The 23045-nt window shown below is 44.9% G+C and overlaps 3 protein-coding genes across 3 annotated transcripts in view; all 3 read right to left on the bottom strand.

Annotated features, from left to right (window-relative positions):
• Nucleotides 1-864: 864 nt before the first annotated feature.
• On the bottom strand, nt 865-4338 carry ZFP36L2 (ZFP36 ring finger protein like 2). The gene is given in 6 exon segments (XM_039568110.1): nt 865-2328; nt 2331-2453; nt 2456-2643; nt 2645-2858; nt 2861-3521; nt 4061-4338. Coding segments are annotated over 6 exon segments (1449 nt in total). The 5' UTR covers nt 4112-4338; the 3' UTR covers nt 865-2116.
• A 785-nt stretch (nt 4339-5123) lies between these two features.
• Nucleotides 5124-7777, bottom strand: LOC120411596. The gene is made up of 2 exons (XM_039567971.1): nt 7346-7777; nt 5124-5568 (listed from the first exon to the last, which is right to left on the bottom strand). Exons 1-2 carry the CDS (start codon nt 7738-7740, stop codon nt 5124-5126), a joined length of 840 nt encoding a protein of 279 aa, XP_039423905.1. The 5' UTR covers nt 7741-7777.
• Nucleotides 7778-7874: 97 nt separating this feature from the next.
• THADA (THADA armadillo repeat containing) overlaps nt 7875-23045 on the bottom strand; it is a 154675-nt gene continuing 139504 nt past the window's right edge. Inside the window, exons 37-38 of the mRNA XM_010393672.4 lie at nt 10384-10550; nt 7875-9207 (exon numbers count right to left, since the gene is read on the bottom strand). Of these exons, the coding sequence (XP_010391974.3) occupies nt 8869-9207; nt 10384-10550 (506 nt within the window). The 3' untranslated portion in view covers nt 7875-8868. The remainder of the gene's footprint in view (nt 9208-10383; nt 10551-23045) is intronic.

A 23045-nucleotide genomic window follows, 5' to 3' on the forward strand; every position in this document is an offset into this window, starting at 1 on the left:
CCTTCTGGAAGCGTTTATTAACTTTGGCCACCGACCAGCGACGGCTGCAGGAGCGGTCTGGAGTGGCAGTGCAAACTGGTTAATCTGTAGCTAGACATATCTGTGATTGGGGGGGTGGTGGTGTTTAACAAGAAATACTCTTGGCCTGGCAGCCAGGGCTTCAGCACTTGGAAGGGTTACTGGGGTTTTTTTTTTTTTTTTTTTTTTTTTTCCAAAAAATTTTATTGGGAGAACTACAAAACATTTACAGTACAAAGTTTACAGTCTCACATAATTTGTAGTGAACTGACTCCCGAAAAATATATTACAACTCAAGTTGACTTATCCTTTAGTTACATTCAAAACATACTTCTGTTAAAGTAGTCCAAAAGAGTACATAGTGCTCAATCTGTACCTATGTACAAACAAAACTAAGCTACTGCTCATTCATCCACCGTCCAGGAAAGTTTTGGAAAACTCCCAACTTTCTACATTAGGAAAAAAAAAATTACAGGTTTTGGAATTCAATAAACAAGATATGTTCCTGTATTATAGAAAGTTTCAGATCCAAAGATGGCCTCTGTTCTTATAAAATAGAGTGGTGAAATTTTGCTGTACTTAAAACCCATCCCTACATTCAAATTATCTCAAGCATTAAGAAAAATACTTATTTGGTTGAGAGATATTTAAGGCAAGCATGGACCCTAAAGAAGGCACTGTGAGACATAATACTGGGACCCCCAATTATTGCTACATATTTTGAGCTATATCACAGTGTGATTCGTGGAGTTAGGCAACAAAAATACTTTTTGGTTATTTTAAACAAGTCTGAATTAGATTTGCCACTTTGAAGTCTGATTGCTAAGTCAGTCTTCTCTTTTTTTCTTTTTTTTTTTTTCTCTCATTTTTCAACTCGGACGGGCTACAACCATTTACATTCTAAAAAAACCCATAGAAATTCTGCAAACTACTTCCACAGCATCGAGACCGATTTCTATAAAGAAACCATGCAATCTTTCAGATTTACGTAAACAAAGAAAGAAATTAATGAAATAAATATTACATACAATCTCTTAAATTAAGAATTTTACTCATTTACAATAAAATAACCAAGTGAAGTTACAAAAAGGCATATATTACTGTGAAAAGAACACACTCCACATTTTGCCGATTAATAATGAAAATCATAATTTAAACATAATAAAAGAATATATATCTATTGCTTTTCATCATACCCGATAAATACAGTATGAACAAATTACCAATGTATACTTTTCACAAGATAATAAATAAGTTAAATAGTTTCATATTGAGTTGTGTGCAGTGACTCATTCATGCAATCAACTCAAAACAGCTAAAAAAAATTTTAAAAAAATCAGCAGTTATTCTCCAACAATTACGAACTAAACTCAGTTGAGTGCTTCCAAATAAAGCAACAACAAAAAATTGTTCTAAGCCAAACATCCACTAAGTGGTGGCAATGGAACCAATATTAAACTTTGGAATGAAGGTTTTAGCATTTGTTATAATAATAATATATAGATATATATAAAAAAAGAAGGTTGTTATCAAGGCATATTCTTGGCAGGATGTTGGATTTTTCTTTTTTCTTTTTTCCTAAAAAAAAAAAAAAAAGCTTATAGGTTTAGTATGTTCTGTGTTTTTATTTGAACTGGATTGAAAGACGAACTAGTTTGTAACTTTTTTTTCTGTGTGTCTGCAGGATTGGAGGAGCTGGGCTGGCAGACCGGCGCTCCCCGGATTGTTTGTTGCTTTCTGGTGCTGTCTTTTCTAATGCTGGTTTGTTTTTTTTTCGAACACAGATGGAATGGCTGCTGCTGGTGCGTATCATAACTTGTCTCCAAAGAACGACAACAACAAAAAACCTCCGAAACAAAAATCCCCTTCTTCCAAGGTCTCTCTATAAAAATAGGTTTGTTCAGTTCGTGTCATTTGCCCTTTTGCAAAATGCTTTGTTTCTCGTTTTGTTCAGCTCTCGGTGTATAGATAGATAGATATATTAAAAAAAAAAAACAACAACCCAAAAATAGAGAGGAAGGAGAGGTTTCGCTTTCTTCGCTCGGTAACTTACTTGCAGGGCCGCCGCGGGGCCCCCCGGCCGCTGCCCCGTCCTCCCTCAGTCGTCGGAGATGGAGAGACGGCTGAAGATGGGCAGGCGGCGGCCCGAGTCCAGGCTGGGCGACTCGGAGCCGCTGAGCGAGCCGGAGCTGAGGGAGCCGCTCAGGTAACTCTCCCGGTCGGAGAGCGAGTCCGGCGGGCTGGGCGGCGCGTCGAAGACGGGCGACTCGGAGAGGCGGCGGAGGGGCTGGAAGCTGAAGGGCGGCGAGGCGGGGGCGGCGGGCAGGCCCCGCCGGGCGGCGGCGGCGGCTGCTGCTGGCAGCGGTAATAGGCGGCGGCGGCGGCGGCCGCGGCGGCGGCAGCAGCGAAGTTCTGGGTGTGCAGGGCGAGGGGGCGATGAGGCTGCCCAGCTCCTGCCCCGAGAAGGCGAAAGCGTTGTTGGCGCAGGGCGGCGAGAGCAGCTCCTCGCAGTAGGAGGCGGAGGCGGGCGGCGGCGGCGTGCGCGAACCGCCGGGGCTCTCCAGCAGGGCGGCGTCCAGGCGGCCACCGGGCGGCGGCGGCGGGGCGGTGCCGTGGGGTGCGGGGGTGATGGTGGTGGTGGTGGGCGGAGAAGCCGGAGAAGCTCAGGCTGTGGTGCAGCTTGGGCCGCTCGCCGCCGCCGCCGCGCGGGTGCCCGAAGCCGCCGCCGCCCAGCGGGTGGTCGCGGGGGGCGAAGGCGCGGAGGTCGCCGGTGCTGCCGGCGGGGTGCGGGGGCGCGTGGTGCGGGTGGTGGTGCGGCCCGGCCGCGGCGGCGGGCGGGCTGTGCCCCCGCCGGGCGCCGGGCGGCGCTCGTCGGCGTTGTGGATGAAGTGGCAGCGCGGGCCGTAGGGGCAGAAGCCGATGGTGTGGAAGGTGCGGCAGAGCTCGGTCTTGTACTTGGGGTGGCGGGTGAGGCTGCGCAGCTCGTGGAAGCCGTGGGCGAACTGGCACTTCTCGCCGTACTTGCAGGCACCGCTCTCCTCGAAGGGGCGGCACAGCTCCGTCTTGTAGCGCGTCGAGTTGATGGGGGCCCCGCCGCCGCCGCCGGAGCCGCTCCCCTTGCCGGCCGCCTGCTGCTGCTGCTGAAGCTGCTGCATGAGGTGCTGGCTACGCTCGCCGTTCTCGCTGAAGGAGCGGTCCCGGAACTTGTTCTCCTTGTTAAGCAAGGCCGTGGGGCTGCTGCTGCCGCCGCCTCCGCCGGAGCCCGTCTCCTTCAGATTGCCGAACGAGGAGGAGGAGGAGGATGACGATGAAGAGGAGGATGTGGAAGAAGAGCTGGAGCCGGTAGGGCTGGGGAACTTGGAGCCGCCGGCCAGCGCCGTCAGGTTGCTGGTCGAGTGCCGCCGCAGGAAGCCCGGCGCGAAGCTGGAGCTGGGAGGGGTCACCGGGGTCCCCACGGCTTTCTTGTCCAGCATGCTGCTGAGGTTGGTCAGGGACTTCTCCGTCTGCCGGGGCGGGGAGAGGGAAGGGGTGGGGGAGACAGCGAGAGAGAAAGAGTGTTGCGGATGACCGCCTGCCCACGGCCACGGCTCCCCACGCAGCACCGCCGGGCGCGCCGCGGGAGTCGGGGTGGGGTCCCGCCTCCCAACCGCCCCGCAAAGGGTCTGCCGCCAGCGCTGGCGGAGCAGGGCAGAGCGGGGGAGAAGCCCCGGCGCCGGCTCTGCTGCATCTGCAACTTTTGAAAAAAGTTCCTCCTGGCAGCGCAACACGCGGGCAGGGACTGCAAGGCGGCCCGGCTCCCCCGCGGCTGAAGGACCAGCCCCCCCGAACGCGGCCGCGGGAGACCACAGGGCGGCATTCTGGGGCTCGCAGCCTTGCGTCAGCCGCTGTCCCCGGCCGGCTGTCAGACCGCGACCCGCCCGCAGAGCCCGGCCCGGCACGGGCCTCCCGCCCCGCCGCGCTGCCCCGGCAGCCCGGAGCGTCGCTCTGGACACGGCGGCAGCGGCAGACCGCGTCCCGCCCGGGCAAACGCGCTCTTCCCTACCTTGCACAAGAAGTCAATGTCGTAGAAGGCAGATAAAAGTGTCGTCGACATTTCTAGATCCTGTAATGGTCGGATATACAGGAAGGACCGAAAGATCCCGCTCTCCTCGGAGGGTTTGGAAAAGCCACGACTAGATAGGAGAGGGCCGTCTGCTTGAGATCCGAAACGGTCCCGACTCCTTCTGGGCGGGACGGCGGGTGCCGGGCCGAGGCGGCGACGGCGGCGGCTGCACAGCAGCGGACGAACTGCGGGAACTCGGCAGCTCCCCGCGCCGCTCCCATATAAACGCGGCCGCCGATCGGTCGCGGGGGCGGTGCCCCTCTCCGCCCGCCCCGCGCCGCCCGCCGGGCCCGCCCCACTCCTGCCCGCCGACCGGGCCGCCCCTGGGCTTACAGAGGGCGCTGGCAGCGGTGGCGGGGCAGGTTGGTGAGCAGTGCCTGTTGCTGCAGTGAGCCCCTGGTATCCCGGAGCGGGGTGCGCCCGCAGGGCGGGCGGGACGAGGCGGGGGAGCGGGGAGCCAGCCGAGGCAGCGCTCACGGCGCCCTACGGGCTCGGCCCTGTGGAGCGCCTATCTGCGCACCAAAGACCCAACGCCCCCGCCTTGCCACGGCCCCGCCAGCGGGTCGGGAGCTGCCCGCGCACGGCGGCCGCGTCTCCGGGCGGGCGGCGGCTGCCGCCGAGCAGAGGATGCGCGCGGCCGCGGGAGAGGCACGGCAGCGCCGGGGACACTTCTTCTCCCCCGCCCCGCCGAAAATAAACTTTTGCCACGTAATTGCTTGAAACAAAGGTCGGGACTGCGCTGCCCCGGTGCGGCTGGCAGGACGGGCCAGACACAGGCTGCGCGCCCCGCCACTTCTCCCTTCTTTTCGGGGACCTCGGTTTGGTGCTTACTTTTTTTCTTTCTGGAGTTTGGGAGAGGTTGGCGAGCAGGTGTGGAGGTGAGGTGGCGTTAACCTCGCACCGGCCTGGCTGCTAAACGACCCCCACCTAACCCTGTCTGCGTCTCCCTTCCGCGCCCCTCACCCCTCCCACGTCTCCCTCCTACGCTCGGCCCCTTCCATCTTCATCCCCGCCGAGGTCCTGTGACCCGTCGAGTCCGCCGGCCGCCGCCCCAGGTGCCCCCTGCAGGGTGCCCCCACCGCCGGACCGCGGGCGAAGGCAGCGGCTGGTCCCTGCGGCAGGGCTCCCTCCCGGCACGGAGCTCGCCGCTGGCCAAGGCGGGCCGGGAGCTCCCGTGCAAAACACCCCCACCCCTCCCCCCCCGCGCCGATAAGGCCGCGCAAACACGACGTGGGAACGGCGGCGGCGGCTTTTCTGCACCCCCGTCCCCTCCCGCGTTTGCTCGGCCCCGGGACAAATGGGAAGGAGAACAGAGTCGGATAGAAGTGTAAAGTTTTATGGCTGCTAAAGCCAGCAGAGGCGTTTGATCCTCTTTAGCCTCCGAGCCGGGATGGCAGGCCCGCGAAATCCAAGGGAGCAAACCCGACCACGTCAGCAGGAGCGCGGCGCTGTGAAAACACATTTGTAAAGGAAAGAAAGCTCGGGTGGGGGACGGGGGTATCGCCACAGCCCCCGCTGCCCAGCGGCTCACGCGCCCCTTTGCTTGCTCTGCGCCCCCCCACGCCGCAGGCGGGACCCCGCCACTGCCCTGAGCCGTCACCCACGGCCGGACGAGCCCGGAAACGGGGATCGAAATCCAGGAAAGACGAGGAGCTGGGCGGCTGAAAGCCCAAACCTCGCTCCCTCCCGTGTGCCGGCAGTTCCCTGGGGCCCGTCCCCCGCTCGGCGAGCGCTGCTGGACTCGGCCGGGCAGGCTCCTGGCGCCGCTCCCGGCCCCGCTCCCCATTCCGGCCCCTCCCGCTGCCCGCGCGGCTGGCGGGGATGTGGCGCCCCCTAGCGGCCGCCGGGCCCGCCGGCAGCCCGCTCCTCCGCCCAGCGGTGCCGGGACACATCCCACGTTCCTGCTCTTTCCCCTCCTCCCGCCCTGACGGGGGGCGACAGCTCCCGTCCCGGCGACGGGCGCTGCCCCGCACACGGGGAGCCGCCGGAGCGCGGGGCTGCAGCCATTGCGTGCATCGCTTCCCATAACCTTCTCTGGGGCCGGTCGGAGTCGCCTCCGCACTGACCCGAGTTCAAACTCTTCCTCCTCCCACACAACTCTGCGATGGAAACATCACCTCGGAGCTGATCCTGCCCGCCAGCCAACCGAGGAAACAGTTTACTGTGACAATCATGCACGGATCAATATGTCAACGCCATTGGGAGGAATACTTTGATAAACTGACTTTGATCAAACACAGGGCCGATAACTGCTCTGGCATCAGGTTTTGCTAACTCTCTCCTGCAATCGCTGCTCAGGGTTTAAAGGTTCTTCATTGAGTAGTTACACAGTAACCCATCATCAGCACCGTGTGGTGAAATATATGTGTACTGATACAATTCTTATTTGCTCTCTTATTATAAACTCAAGCGGGATGACAGAGGTTCCAGTTGCATCTTAAAACCACAATAAGGAAGACTGAGTTTTCAAGCTGTTTGGTAACTGATTAACAAGGCCTCAAGGCTTTACCAAGTTTTACAGTCACTATGGGTCTGTTACTATGCTGTCACCTGTCTGCATTTATCAATTTGCCAGTATCAAATATATATGCACATGCATTTTAAATTCTACCCAATAAAAAGGCCAATGTTACTAAGATAGCCTTATGCTACCCACTGACATGAGCAAGGTCTCAGCACTTTACAGTGTTTTTTGTCTCCTACTACAGAAGTTCTTGCCATACTAGTTCAAAATGATGGAAAGATGTGGCAAAATCAGCAGCTGTTAATTAATTGTACAGGTCTTGACTATTTTTTAAGAGTGGCTTCCAGACATTCTGGGCTATTCTTTCCCCAGGAGTTCAAACCAGATGCAAACAAATTAATTTTTAGCCTAACTCGCAGCATGGCTCGTTAAGTTCGATGGCGGGCATTCTGTGAAACATCATTTCAGATTCCAACATTTCTCTTTTGCCTATTGAAGTCTCAAGTTTCACCATAAATTACTTCTTATATAAGTAACCCTGAATCCTGGAAACTTAGAGCAAATACTAAACTTTTATTCCTAAATTCGGTTTGTTGGGTTTTTTTAAGTGGTGGCTTTGTACAGTGTTCAGATGTCCACCAGACCCAACTCGGCAGCTTAGCTCTATTTACAGCAGAGTCTATTTAAACTCACGAGAGCAGCGATCGGCTATGGGGCACCGCAGCACCCAGCACTGCGAGCGGCGCCAGCCCAAGCCTTACCCTGCCCAGGCTGAGCCCGAGCGCGGCACCCCGGGAGCCCGAGCGCGTCCATGGCGATCCCGATGCCGGCACCGCGGGAGCCCGAGCGCGTCCATGGCGATCCCGATGCCGGCACCGCGGGAGCCCGAGCGCGTCCATGGCGATCCCGATGCCGGCACCCCGGGAGCCCGAGCGCGTCCATGGCGATGCCATCCCGGCCTGGCGGGAGCGCGGGCCCGGCCGTGCGCGGCGGTGCTGTGGCGCCACCTGGCGGCCGTGCGGCGCACTACGCCGAGCTGCTGCGGCGGGCCCGGCCGCGGGCCCAGGCGCTCAGGCATGACCTGGGCATCACCGAGATTTAGGGCTAAACTGCGCGCAGACACCATCAGGTGAAGAGGCTGAAAGCAACTAGGCATTCATCGGACATGTTCTTCTTCCAAGGACACCGAAATAGCCGCGTACAGGGACGCACATCCGTGTTGTGGCGGGCCCAGCCACACCACAGCCACACATCCAGTCGCATCCCTTGGCTACAGAAGGTAACACAACCTTTTCACATCAGTATTTATTTTTGATGTCTCATTTTCATATCTAAACCCAATTCCAGTTCGCAGAAAAAAAACCCATTCAAAGCACAATAAGCATTTTTGTGTTTTAGACACAGCAAGACCCTGGAGCACTCAGAATAGTCCCTAGAGCTGCCCCACCTGGTGAGAGCATCTCCCAAAAGCCAGCACAAAACACCTCTGGTACACTTCCAAGGGGCCTCACTCCTCAGCAGAACCTCACTTTCTGGGCCTGCCTGCAGAGCAAGGTGTTTGAAGTAAAGATGAAACTGTTTCGATTGCAATGGAACAGCTGCTTCGTTTTGAACACAGCAAGTCTTCATTTTAGAGCCATTTTATGAAAGTAGTTATTTGATTTAAAGGAGAAAAGAGGCATGCAGAAGTCTAACTAATGCTGTTTTCATGTTCAAAACAAGGTTACTACCAAAGGGAAAATCCTTGTCTTCCTCCAGAGGAAAATGCAGTAAAATTTAAAATGTACTCTAAAAATTGCCATAAACGAAGAAGTCACAATTTGTTTTTCTATTAGAAATACTTAAAGATAAAAAAAAGCATATTAGTTTAATAATTAACATCCTACATCTTGAAAGGAGACAAAAAAATAAACTTGGTATTACGATACAGGAGGTAAAAATGTGGGATAAAATGTAACAGAACTACAGGTGGCCTGCACCTGGATGAATGGAAAATATTAGGTTTAGCTGCTTTACTTCCTACAGTAGCTGTAATAAACAATGCTCAGCTGAATGAAATTAGCAAATGCATTTAAAAGGAAAAGTCTCCCACTGCACGTCCTATAAAAAAAAAATTATCAATGGACAATCAATATAAAAAATGTAGTTCTAGCCTGAATACCGAAGTACTGCAGGTTTCCTGGACTCCTCACAGCAATCCCTGATTCCTTGAACATTGCTGGAATTCAGTCTCCCTGCCCATCCAGTAATGTGTCCGGCTCCCTGAGGATGAACTTTTAGTAATCTACTTTTCCAGATTTTCATTTCTGCAAGTGTCATCAGACTTCAGCAGATTTAGTATTTTAAGACAGACTGATATTCTCTCCTTTTGAATAGCCAATCTTGTGAATTCTGGAGTTCTGGAAAACTCTGGAGCCAGAGGTAGAGCTCTAAGAAGGTGTTCAATGAGCTGGGCTTGGTCCAGTGCTATTCTTGATAGTCGAGTAAGTTCCCCGTGATCTGGTAAGGTGAGACGAGTCACTGATATCAGATGTAAAAGGTGCTTACTAAGTTGTCTAACGTGAGTCAGCTTCTCTGCCCAAAAATTCACTTCCCCTTTATCAAACAGGGAATCATCTTCTTCCTTAACAAAAAGAAAACCAACAGTGATTAGAAAATGACCTGCGGTTTGATAACAATAAGGAAATCATAAAAGATATAAAAAAAGGATATATACAGAAACAATGACAATAGAGGCTGTCATAGAACAGCTTTTTATAATTAAAAAAAAAAAAAAAGTAAAAATTCATATGCCTTATTTTAAAGGTTTGGGAAAACAGAGTAAAAAAGGTTCCTACTTTGCCAAAGAAATTTTACCTTCAAAAATCAGGCAGTTATGGCACAAGTCTTGGGAAATAGTGGAAGTAAAGAGTAGCCCTAATCCTTAACATGTGCTTGCCTTCCCCTATGAAACAGTCTTGTATTTCACAAAGACCTCTGTAAGCAGTATGGTAATTTGCTATATCATGGAGCTTTTTGACTGGATTAAATGAAAAAAGGAAAACTGTATCAGTCAGTGAAACATCAGAAATGCACACCTAAACCACAGGCTTAAGAGAAGATTCATAATATATTTCATGGCTCATATTAATTGTCAACAACTTCTCAAACATCTAGCTGCTCCTGCTCCTTCCAGTTTAGCTTCTAGCATTATTTTGATTTTTACAGTCTTTTCAAGACAAAAAGAACACCGTGTATTATACAGTAGTAAGTTTTACAGAACCAGTATGGCAAAGCTCATCTTTACAGAAATAATCCTTCTGAAATCAGTGACTGATGTAAGCAAGGCTGTTTTCATTGCACAGAACCAGTCACATGGATGATGGAATAAAGTTAGCAAATATTTAAATTCCATCTCTGGGAAAGCCAGCATTGGGAGAACACTGGTTTTGAATGCCCAGATGTGCCTGGCACCCCCAGCAGCAGTTTAAATTCAAGGGAAGCCATCATCTGCAATAATACTGCATATAATTACATTTCAGCCTCAAAATGTTTCAGTCAACAATGCCTTGTGATTTATTTCAATGTTTGCTTATTGATCTCTTTAATTTTATGCTGGTATTACCAGGAAACAGACATGAAACTCTTTTCATTCTAAATAATATCCATGTGAATTTTTTAAAAAGACTGTAAATCAGTTAGTACTGCAGTGGCAATCATCAGGTTTCATCAGACGAGACATTTCATTCTCTTCCTGCCGCAAGACTGCAGAACCACAGTGCTTCTAACATGCTATAGAGCAAATGCTTGTTAAAATTACCAGGGCAGGAGTTTCCCCATCTCTTTGCAGGTCACTGTCTCCCAGCAGCCACTCCAGCAGGATCGGGACACCGGCACGGACCTCTCCCCACCGCTGGAGCAGCTCACACAGTATGCCAAATGCTAAATCCAAGGCCATTGGAGCATTCACTATCCTAAATGCAAACTCTGTTGAGATAAAATATGTGTAAGAATATAGAGCAAGACCGCAAACATTTTCAAATAAAATCAGCACAAAAATGATTTCTTGAAAACAGATGCCGAACTTACACAAACACATGTAGAATGATAAATTACACCGCGAATAAATGAAATGAATGTTTACTTCTGTGCCACTTTGGGCCTTCTCTCAATTCCAGAATAATACATGAAGCAACTGAAAATGCTGATGCTTAATTCTTTTTTCTCCTGCCCATGTAGTGACATTTATTAATCTGGGTTTAAATACACAGATATGTCTGTTAGAAACATCTCCAGACAGTCCTGTCACTATTACATGGTGACTGTTTTTGCCAAACAACAGCTATGCCTTAGATCTGATGTAACGTTTTCACTGGAACTCAAAACCTAGAACACATGATATGGTTTTAAAGGGCTGGGATATAAAACAAGTAATTATTTGGAGTGTAATCTCTTTATATATAACAAGATATACATATATACACACACGTGTAAGAGAGATCAGGCATGAAGACAGGCTTAGAAAAGATGTTTGAGGAGGGAGGGGCAGACACTGTTTATGACACCATCACAGAGCTATATTTATACAGGATTTGGCATCATGCCAGAGCTGTACACAAAGTCATCATCCACACCATATTTCTTCCCTAAACTTCCTCACTGCTCTCATATGGGGAGATGATGATTTAACTCTTTGGGTCCTAGGGCTGCCTTTGATAACAGAGTATATAAAAATGCCAGAAGTCCTGTGTGTCCACAGGTAGGAGTTTCTCCACTTGTAACTTCAACGCAATTTTTTTTTTCTTTTTAAAAGGGGAGCAAGAAGAGGACTGAAGGAGGAGAGCTAGTGGACAAGCCCCTTTAAAATCCCTGTTACTGTAAAAAGGATTTTGGCAAAATTAAACCTTGTCCACAGTCACCAGCAAACCGAAAAATGTTCACTGAATTCACTGTCTTCTAAGTAGTGGTGCCATGAGGACATGCCATTCTTGAAGGCTGCAATTTGGGAGGATATAACACAGCAGAGTCAGAATTATTTGGTAAGAATCCATACAGGTGTGGAAGGCAATCCTTACTTTTTGTGTGTGACTGTATTTAAGCATTTCTCATGAAAGGAAACAATCATCTACATGTAGGAGGCACAGCAGTCAACCAAGACTTGTCCCTCACAACCCACGTTCAGAGCTAGGGCACGGGCCCCTGTGCTGTAACCCCTCCTGAGGCCTCAGGCCAGCTGCAGGTGTTCTGGGGTACGTTGGCACAGCAGTGAAATTCACATTAAAACACCAGGATTAGGCAAATACACGTGCCAAGGAATAAGGAAATGCAGGACACATCTAAGGGCATAACAGACCAATGGAAAGATGAGTATGTGACACTTGACAGATGAGGCAATGTACCAAGGACACTGGGTAGGATGAATTAATATTTGAGACCATGAGGACAAAGGACCATAATAAGGAAGGGAATGAAGGAGAAAGACCAGATGGTCCCTTCTTTATCTTGGAGTTAGATGAGGGTAAATGGAAATCTCCTTGAACAAGCAACAGGAAGGCAGGCAGTCAATCTCTTCGTGACACTAATAATGTTACATACACAGTTTGTCTCTGCTAGACAGGAAAATCAAATGTTCAAATCTGTTTTCTTCATGGCAAGAATTATCACTATATCAGGACATCCCTGAGCTTTTTCTGTGAGGGAGTGCTTGAGAAGTAGTGTAGTGCAATATTTCCATCCCATTTATCTTAGGTATTGGGATTTTTAGGTGTTGTTTTTGCTGACATTCCATTCCAGGAATTTGTTGGGGGTTTTTATGTGGATTTTTTTGGCGTGGGGTGTGTGTTTGCTTGTTTGGTTTTTTTAAAAAAACCCCCTTGCTTTCCCTGTTGCTGTGCCCCATTTAGTACCAGTCTGATACTCTAAATAATGGACACAATGGTTGTCCTCTTCGTTTTGGTTTGCTTAGGTTTAGGTAGGAAACAGTTTCATTCAAGTGCCATAGGGACCTCAGAAATACTGGCAATCCTCAGAGCTGAAAGAACAGAGATGAAAATGGAGTGTGGTGTTCTGAGCCTGAAACAAACATCCTGGTTGTGAATGCTTACAAAATGCAGTATTTTAAACTCAGCTCTTTTGAATTCTGATGATCTTTTTTGAGTTTTATGATGATTCTTGAATGCCTACGATAATAAGTATTTATTTATTTATTAAGGCCTCTTGCTTATGTCACTTTATTTGTATTTGACTATTTAGCAAATTAGGTGATTCTGAGAGCTAAAAACCAAACATGGTATTTCCCATTGCTGAGTTAGTTGCTGCTTTGGAGGACCAATTATAAATAGCACTGCCAGTTTCTGGGGTCCTTGTAACATTTAGTCTCCTTAAGTACAAATACATACAGTGATGCTCTCTTTGTGAATGAGAACACTGAACTGCTGAGAAATGCACCAAGAAATAGACTGGGGCCTCTAATTGTGGTATTACGTGACCATGCTGAAAACTACCAAGAGGCAGCAAAACAAGTAATGCTGAGGTGCTGCTTAGACTAAACTTGCTTGCTAGTAGTTTTTCACCAGCATGACACAAAAGAAAAGGCAGTTTTGTGGTCACAGAGTATAGCAGTCTTGTAGAGAATCCTACAAGTTGCAACAAAGGAAATGGCAGGTCGGTCTTTTTTTGTTACTTTTCTTCTTCAAACTAAAAAAGATAAAAAAATACATGAGATACATGCAAAGGAAGTATAGCACCAGGAAAAGCATGAAGATCCTGAACACACTGACCACCTTTCTGTGAACTGCAGATGCCATTTAACTGATCAACAAAACTCGTGTGTCAGTTCTGATGCTGAGACCTGAGAAAAACAAAGCCACATCACTTGGATAACTCAGGGTTCCAAAATCTGGGTAAGACCCTGCCTACCTTGCAAGGGCTTTGTGCTAGAGAAGCTAGCACAGCAGCATCTTGGTACTTCAGGTGTTCAAAGAGACTCAACAACATATCAAAGTCTGGCAGATGAGCAATTTTCACTTCTACCGGCTCATTCCATCCTACTCCTGCAGAGTATCAGGAATGGCTCCATGGATTCTGAAATGCTTCCTCAGCTGCTGTTACTTACAGAACACACTGACATTAACTGACTTTGATACCAGTTTACACAAATTTGAAGCTAGAATAGTTCAGGATTAGATTTGTGGACTGTCAGTGCTGTAAGGACAACAAAGAGATGTAGTATATATCCAAAAGAAGTATATTAACTGTCCTAAGCTTGGAGTGCTGAAGTAATCCAAATGAGCAACAGCAAGCAAAGTTACAATGGTACCCATGATTTAATAGGTAAAAAACACTTTCACAGGGGGAAAATGTTCTATTGCTTTGATGACATCCACCTCCAGAAGTAACCGCCATGGATGCTGTAAGCATGCACAGAATCTTTTAAGACACCCACAAAAGATGTGTGTCTTCTAAAAAGAAATGCATGGTCTTCACTGTTTACAAGAAGTGCTCCTCACATCATCATCTGCCTGTAAAGGCAGGGCTGCTTTTCAAGAAGCCACGTATTACACACGACGCTGTGTTCGTGACTCATGCTATGACTTCAGAGAGTGCCCTGAGCAAGACGTAAGTTCACCAGGGGCAAAAAGGGCAGGCGGCTCCCCTTTCACCACAGCCCCCCAGGCCCCTGATGCTTACCTGGGAGCCAGCTCAGGTACTCTGCTGATCACCTGGTAAACTAAGGCTCAGAATAGCACAATAGGCATTTGGCACTCAGCTCTGGCGTGTGGGCTCTTCTGCTTGGCTGGCAAGCTGAGCTGGTTACCCTGCAGTCAGGATTGGTGTAGCTGGGGGCCGGGGAAGGGAAGATCACAGGACAGCAGGAGGAAGGAAAGAAGCCAAAGGGAGAGAGACACCTCCCCGTTCAGCAAGCTGTTAGCCCAGCTCAGCTATCATCCCCAATGTTCCCATCAGAGCCTTGCAAACAAAATGCTGAGATATTTAAATGACTGAGTGTTAATAGGCTTTCATAATGTAACTATTTAAAGTAACTGAATAAAAAGAAATTCAAATGGCAGGGGCTCACAGCTGATTACTGCCAGAGGAACTAAACCAGCAAAAACCAAACCTGGAGATGTAGCTATTGCTATAAACTGAAAATACAGCAGAGCTCCTTCCACAGCAGTTCTACAGACTATCAAAACTGTGTTAAAAATATGAGTTTTTAAAATTTGAAAACATGCGTATGTTCCAACATGCAAAAACATCACGAGCAAGATAAGCATCTTACTAAATAAGCCACTACAGGGGTAGAAATACAAAAAAAAATTCTCTATGACTTAAAACAAGTAGTTACAAGCAGAATAGTTAATACTACTCATAAAAATGAAAAATAAAGATAAGAATCAGGTACTACATACTTTTTCATTTTGAGGAATTGAATTTTCATAAAGGGAAAGGGGCTAAGTACTGAAGTGTTTTAGTCTTTGTGAATCCGCCCACATAAAAATTAGACCTCCCACATACACATTCATATAGTCCAAAAGCTTTGATCATGCCAGATGTAAATATTTCTTCTAGTAGCCTATTACGTGTCCTCCAACTATACAATTGTTCTCTGTTAAAGCCTCGGTAATATTATAGGGAACTGAAAGGATGTATTAAGAGCATATACAGAGATTTTAAGGACAACCATGATAAAATATAGGTAAAGGAGAAAAGCAGAACATATTCCTTGCCTAACAAAGCATTTTGAAATTGGTCATATACTGCGAATTGTTAACTGAAGTTCATTCTAGATCGAAGAGTAATGCAATTTTTGTAAACATATACTGTGTTCAGAACAAACAGAAAGAGAAGTGAATCTGCAAGGAAGCTTTGTGTAACAGCCCTGAGAGAAAATCTCACAAAGAACAGGGTACCAACAGTAGGGATGTTTTCAAGGCAAACATACAGGGTAAGTTCTCCAACTGAAATTACAAAAAGTATTTTAGGTAGACCATTACCATCTGAACTGGTAAAATATCTTTTACTTTCTTGCACAAAGTGCTGCCCATTGAGGTATAAATATTAATAGATCACTATCAATATGGTACCTCATAACACCCTGGTAAATGAAGCAGTATTTTTACTTCAGAGGCAAGCATGGACATTTAAAGCAACGATGATCACTGAATGATTGCTTGACAAAACTGGGGATTTATCTCATGTTTTCTGGTACATCACTGTAAAAAATTATGACTATCAAGCAAGATGTCAGGTTCACATCCAAATGATGGCAGATTTAGCATCACAGTTGCTAATACCTGTAGTATTAGATTTGCAAATGGAAAATTTCACCTAATCACTTCTTTGTTGTATTAAAGATTTTCTTCCTTTTGGTGTTCAGTAATAATCAAGCTTTTTCTATTCTCAGCATATGAAATATAAGAGAGCCGAGTGAGGCAGTGCTGCAGATGTATTTTTTACTTAAAATACTGTGTTTATGTATGCCTCAACTTCATAAAACTTAAAAAACCTTCAAATTTAAAAAGGAAAAAAAATCCCATTGGTCCAACCAAAGAGTAGAAAGAACTGGTAAATAAAGTGAGGTTAGAAACTTCATTTCCTGTGTTGAAATATGTTCTGCTTTGACGTAGACAGGAATTGTGCAACTCCACAGCAAGACAATGCATAGGTGTCCTGCCACCAGAAAAACAACTGGGCAGAATAAAAGCAGTAACAGTACATAGAAAGTAAAGGGGTGTTTGTACCCATCCAGTCTCTACAATAATGTTAGAGTGCTATCACCCTTCTGAGAACTAGGATTAAAAGAGGACGACTGAGAAGCAAAACAAAACAAAAAACCCCCCAACAAACAAACCAACCAACCAACCAAAAAAAAGAAGAAAGAAAATGCAGAAATGGTAACTGCATCTGGATGGTTGGCAGATGACTCTTGCAATTGCACTGTGTCAATTTAAGTTACAAACATCAAACTTTCCACTTCTTAAAATGACCATTTATGTAAAATCTAATATATAAGCAGATTCCTTTTCATAGCGTTTCATAAAATCAAAGGCAATTAGATCATTTCTATCCTCTATTCCCTAGATGACGTACAACTGCTTCATATGTTTTCCATTTTCCTGCCTGAGTCTGTTTTATAGCCGTGTTTTTTCAGGATGACTTTAAAAAGAGGCCCTTCCTGACATCACGCAACACGATGTCAAAACACAACACCATTACAAAACAAACTAATCACAACTAATTTCTTAATAGTTGCAGTCTCTGAGTAGAGCAGCGGTGATGCTGCTCTCAGCTTTGACTTTGATTATAAACAGATCTGAGTTAATAACATGTCTGATTAGCATGGAAACTTACAGCTCAGGACTGAACAGAAAATTAAAGTCCCTTCTTGAGCAAAAGAGCACACACATATTCATCATCTTTTCATGCCCTTTTTTGGAATGTGAACCAAACAGTATTTTTCAACTCAGTAACTACACTATTTTTCCTTTAAAAAAAAAAAAAATATATATATATATGTATACATAAGATTTTCCCGTGTGAGCCATGCTCCTGTACACAAAGAGTTTTATTACAAAACAACCACAGCTCACAGATCTGTCAGAGGAAATGAGCGTGTGGACTTTATCACTTACATTACCACTTTTGCAGAACCTCCCCCCCTCCAAGCCTAATGGCTAATTCTAATTTAAACAGCAAAAAGACAGTATCCCCTGCCTAAACCTACAGAACTCATGGTTTTCCTTTTTATAAGGTAAAAATATTCACCTCATTTTTAAAACACTCCCAGTGAGAACATATCCTTTTTTAATTCAGATTATGTCCTTATTGGAAAAAATGAAGGTAAATACAGTCTCAAAACTAGTATCAATAACTAGAATTAAATGTATGACTGAAGTCTCTTGTTAGGCACGTACCAACTACACAGAAGTTTTTGCTTAGCACTGATGAAGGTTACTGAATATGAATGAGCTGTATGTTACGAAACACAGGAGACACATTTACCTCTGTATCATAGATGGAATTTTAGAGTGACATCTGGGGAATGATGGTAAGAGGATTATTATTTAAGGGATAAAGGAATAAGGTAAGAGTAGCTAATGAGTACAAAAAAGTACAAAAAATTCTTCTCCCTGCAATACCTGTAAACCCATATAATTTGGGCAGAATATTAAAAAAAAGAAAAAAGAGAAATCTATTTTAAAAGCAGTAAAAGAAAGCCGAACTTTCCTTTATTGCTATGGAGTCACAGCCATGACCATCACAGCCTGCATAAGGAGTCTGTTGAGATCCGTAAGCTGCTCTCCTGTTTACTAACTCACAATGAAAATGCTGATAAGAAAAAAACCACATTTAATAGATTATTCACATGAGCACTCTGTTTAACATTTACCACTTCCAGACTCCAACACTGAGCACATACAGTAATTTTTCATGTATTCTTTCTTATTTTTCAAGCATGACCTTTACATAACAGTGCCACTGAGTAATTAATAGAGCTAAATGAAGCACTGTCAGTAAATAATCAGTAGCCAGTCTTTGATGGATGAGCTGATTCTAATTCAGTCCATTCACTTTCAACTTTAATTAGTGGCATTGTATTCTAGAAAGCAAACAGTTCCTTCATCCATGTGATGACCTAATGTTGTAAAAGTGGGCTGGCAAAAACTTGTAAGGTGTTGACATAAATTTGGGAATACAAAGTAAAAAATTACAGTACTTTCACATTTTCTATATAATGTAATTCGTCAAAAAGAAGTAAAGCTCCCCCTGCAAAAGCCACTGATTTTTACGAGTTCCAGACACACCAGTAAATCTTGCTAAGACAATTATAAGTCTCAATGCAAAAGTTCTCTTTCCTTCTTCTTTAATTAAGCCAATTCATGTGAATTATTAAGTGTATCAGTGAATTTTTTGCAAGACACAAAAACAAGCATAAAAATGCTATTTATTTCGACATGAGTACTGACACAACACTAAACTTTTTCGGTGCTATAACCCTCATTCTAGATGCAAGCTTGACTCAGCTGATGACAACTGCTAAGCAAACTCTGCACTTTACTAGAACTTAGAGTAATTTCAGATTACTGAAAAATGTTCTGATTTTTAAGGCCTCTTAGGCTACAACATGTTTTGATCTTGTTCTACACTTCCTCCTAAATGTTTGTTTACATTGGTATTTCTCATCCCTCTTCCAGCATAAGGGTGGGACAAGAGTTGCACATTCCTGTAAACTGTGGCTATTGAGCACATCTGAGTAGAGAAGACACTTGCTAAATTACTACAACATATCTGATTCAAGTGTATGTGTGACTTATTGAATGAATTCATTTTTGAGCAGAATAGCAAAAAAGTAACTTAAAAACCTCACGAACTCAGTCTTTGCATCTCTTCTGATACCTTTATGAAATACTATGGGGGTGTGACACTGCTTTTAGGATGGTTTATGTTTCATTTTTATCTTTGTTTTGTATTACTTGTTTAAAAAGGGTGACATTTGAAAAGAAGTGGCCATAAAATTGCTCTTATGGAAAGTGCCATAAATCTTTTGTATAGTAATTTATGTAAAAAATGTTCATAATACAGTCTAAGCTTCTTTACTGGCCAATTTTCTAAACTCATTTCCTCACCAGGTAAGAGATACACTTAAAGAGCAAAACTCCACAGAAACCACTCACTATATGAATGCACGATGAAGAAAAAAAAAAACCCCAGCCATCCTTACATGAAAAGCTTCCAGTCCACACTCAACACTGTCTGTTCTTCTTCAGATGTCATCTAAGGGATGAAATGTGTGTAAAGAACAGCTCACATTATTTTTTATATTTTTGCTGATATATGTAGACAGATACACAATGCTATGAAAATACACTTAGGTTTGCAAACACTCTGTAATGTGAGAAGCTACCAGGACTACAAAACATTCCCACTGCAGGTGCTAAGTACAAATGACCAAGAGGATGTTCTTCCTTTTTTCTGTCAAGATCAAGATGCCTCCCAATGCCTACTTGCAAATTGCTTTCAATGCAGTACAGTGGGATCTGTTGAGAGTTTTCTGACATTCCAACAAAAAAAGTCAGCCAGACTGTTGAGCTGCAGTTGTACAGACAGGCAGGTGCTGTTGATCCTATTCAACAACTCAGTGATTACAGGTTACTTATGGGCAGTAAGTTCTAAGGAGAACTGAGGGACAGTTCTCCTGCAGGTGTGTAACAAGTAAACAGCCCCAAGTCTCAATTCTGAATGGTAAATATCTATCTCTGAAGATTTTTTCAAGAGCATTTTCACTCCATGAGAGAACCATTGGCCCTTTTCATTGGCAAGATGATGCACCAATGATTTCACTTGAGAGCAAATCGGGTTTTGCCCTCTTTCAGAAAATACTCTGAAATGAGACTACACATACATATTCTTCACTCTACTACCACAAGTTTTGATTCACATTAAAGGCCTGCTGATCCTAACCACCCTAGTGTGATTGGGGCATTTCTAGAACCGGGACTCTATGTTTCTTCCCAAGATGTTCACATTAAAGAGATCCCAGGAAGTTGTTCACACTCTTTTTGCTTCACACAGCTGTTGCCACCTAGGTGGCTTCTGGATTTTGCACCTTTAGTGAGCCAGGACACTTCTATTTATATGGGCAGGTCTACACCTCTCTGGAAGTCGCATGACTTACTTGTTATCTCTCTTACTGAAACACCTCAGGCTCTGGCATTTCCATACAACTGTAGTCTAAATGTGTAACAGCCGGCTCAAAACTTGCTAGGAAACTTCTAGCTGTCATCAGGGCATCCTCTAGCAGGCTCTGAGAGCCTTGAACAGTGTATCTCCATCCCAGACATCAGTGGGGTGGCTCCCTGCAACTTCATCTGCATCTTCAGCAGACACAGCATTCCAGAGGCCTTGGCATGCTCAGGTGGATCACTAAGTCGTAACATGGTTTGTATGAATTACTTGGAGGCCCTCTTCCAAGTAAATTTACAGAAGGAGTAGGAGCTACTTAGTTTTGCATAAAGTGTAAATATATACGCAGACTCTTCGACTGATAAATAGTATTCAATCAGTAACCAGAGTTCTTCAGCAGAAAACCTAACATAGATACCAATATATTTGTCTAATACAGATTTTACATTTGTCTTTTCCATATCCTTCAAAGGTCTTTGAGGAGCTGGTTTGTGCCTCTTCAACTGAGAAGGAAGTAAGATAGTGCTGAGCACTCTCCCCAGTGTGCTGAATGGAAATGCTCCCTGCACAAGACACCACAAAAATGCAAACACTTGTGTCTCACATAATAATGCAGACGTGAACTATGCAACACCAGGGACTTCCCCATCACAGGGAAGAAATCTTTCTATTCTCTACACATTTAATACATGGCTTTGAACCTTTCTTATTCAAAATATTCCAAAATATTCTAAACAGGCATGGAAGACAGAATGGCTAAGTAACCTGAGGCTCTCATTCATGGTGATACGGAGTGCTTTATAAATCGCTTATAACGATGTGCACGTAAAGAAGGGATGGCACTATCTATTCTGCAGGCAGAGCAGACAGTTGTGAAGACTAAAAAATCTTGACTGGTTTTAGATGTCTGATCTGAGACATTATGACCTGTTTCACTGAGGAGTCAGCACCCCATAATGCTTTAATATTCAAAATGCACTTCCCTCTGGCTTCAGCTGTGTGTGCTCTGAACTCCTGCAAATCATGCCTGCAAGGTATCCAGCTAAGCATTCAGCATAGTGACCTCCTTTCCAAACTCTGCTTGGAATGACTTGCTTACCTGCACAAAACAGCTCTCTGGGAGAGGCAGGAACAGAATGCAAATCACAAGGGCAAAACTAAATAGCTTTGGCATGTCCCTTCTTGTGATCCTGGTCTTACTCTCTTTATCACATTCAACTTGCAGCTCAGGTAGTAGTGCTGTTGGACACCATCATCTGGAACACTCTATGTTCCTGATTCACCACCAGAGCAAATCTGCACTGTCCACTGAACTACAAAAGAACTTCTGTAAAAAAACCCGAGCAGTGATAGTGTAACTAATCCTTGCTTCTTCATACATGCAGCATTACAAGGTTCAATTAAAGTTGGATTTCCTAATATTTGGATACCTGACCTTGCGATCTTCTGAATATTCTTGGTGTGGGGAAAGGCTGGAGGAGGAAGATGGCAACATGTATGTATAATCTGCCAAAAAGAAATCTATACTTTCATCATTTCAAGTATCTAAACACAGTCTGGACCAGAGCTACCTACAGCCACGGCTGCACAATCCTGAGGCAGTATTCCTGGCATGGAGCATCCTCAGTAGCCCTGCTCAGAATGCAGGTAAGCATTTCAGGAGCAGAGAAATTTAAGCTGCTTAGTGAACACAAAAATGTTTGGTGGTGTTAGCTTTTAGGCTCCTTCCAGTCTCTACTGAATATGTGTGTATATATATATATATATATATATATATATATCTATATGAAAAGTATGGCATTTTATAGTCCTATTTCTCAGTCAAATTTGTACATATTTTACCAAAAATATCCTGCATATCCAAAGCATATATGTGTAACAGCATTCAAAGAAAAGGCCTTCAATCTTTTTCATAGCCTGTGTAAATGTAGTATTTTCTCCTAATTTCCTATGCAGAATCACATCTACAGTAACAAACCCCAAATAATTGAAGTTTACAAAAAAATACAGCACAGAAAAATCTCAGAACCGACTAGTAAAGATTAACACAAATAGTTGAAAACCAGGATTTTGTAATGAGTGTTAGGCAACCCTAATAACAACAGCCCATCAACCCTCCTTATAAAAATATTCAGTTCACACAATTAAATTTACAAAACAAATTACAAAGAGACAAATGAGACAGAAAAGCAGAAGGCTGTAAGTTTACAGAGGTCAATTCAAGATCTGTTGAAAAGGTGAAGGAACCACAGAGGATGAAATGTGAGGGCACGTAGAGAGGAAGGGAGCACTCAGTGCACAGAAAAGAGTCACAGCTCTAGTGTATTTCATTCAATCAGACTGGCAATCTGAAAGAATAAACAACATCAAATGGATTTTTTTCCCCATTTTTAAACAAAATAAGGAAATCAGGAGGCATACTTTTGTGTATGTGTTTCCCACCACAACTTGTGACCCAGTTTCAATACAGTTTGACAAAAAAGGATAAGGGAACCTGAAACATTAGGTCTTGTTTCTATGCAATAGCCAGCTGGGTAAAGAAAAGAGACCCTACTGCTGTCATGCCTTTTGAAAGGATAAAACTTTAGTCATCAGACATGAGAAAATTCACTTACCTGAGAAACAAATCCATGAAAAAACCCCACCAAACCCAAGCTTCCTTCACTTCACTGCTCAAGGAACTTTCTTTCTTTTTTACTTAATAATGCCATTTGAAGTTACAGTCCACATTGTGACTGTAATGTGTCTTTAACATGAAGACTCTTCCTGTCTTTAACATCTTATTTTTCCTTCTGC

This window comes from Corvus cornix, chromosome 3 (genome assembly GCF_000738735.6).
Source record: "Corvus cornix cornix isolate S_Up_H32 chromosome 3, ASM73873v5, whole genome shotgun sequence".
Classification (NCBI taxonomy): domain Eukaryota; kingdom Metazoa; phylum Chordata; class Aves; order Passeriformes; family Corvidae; genus Corvus; species Corvus cornix.

Excerpts from the sequence above, each read along its gene's own strand:
- LOC120411596 (XM_039567971.1), bottom strand. The coding sequence starts at position 7,740 with ATGCCTAGTTGCTTTCAGCCTCTTCACCTGATGGTGTCTGCGCGCAGT. Across the intron at positions 5,569-7,345 it reads TCGGGCTCAGCCTGGGCAGG|CGCCGCGCTCCTGCTGACGT; the intron begins GTAAGGCTTGGG and ends GTGTTTTCACAG.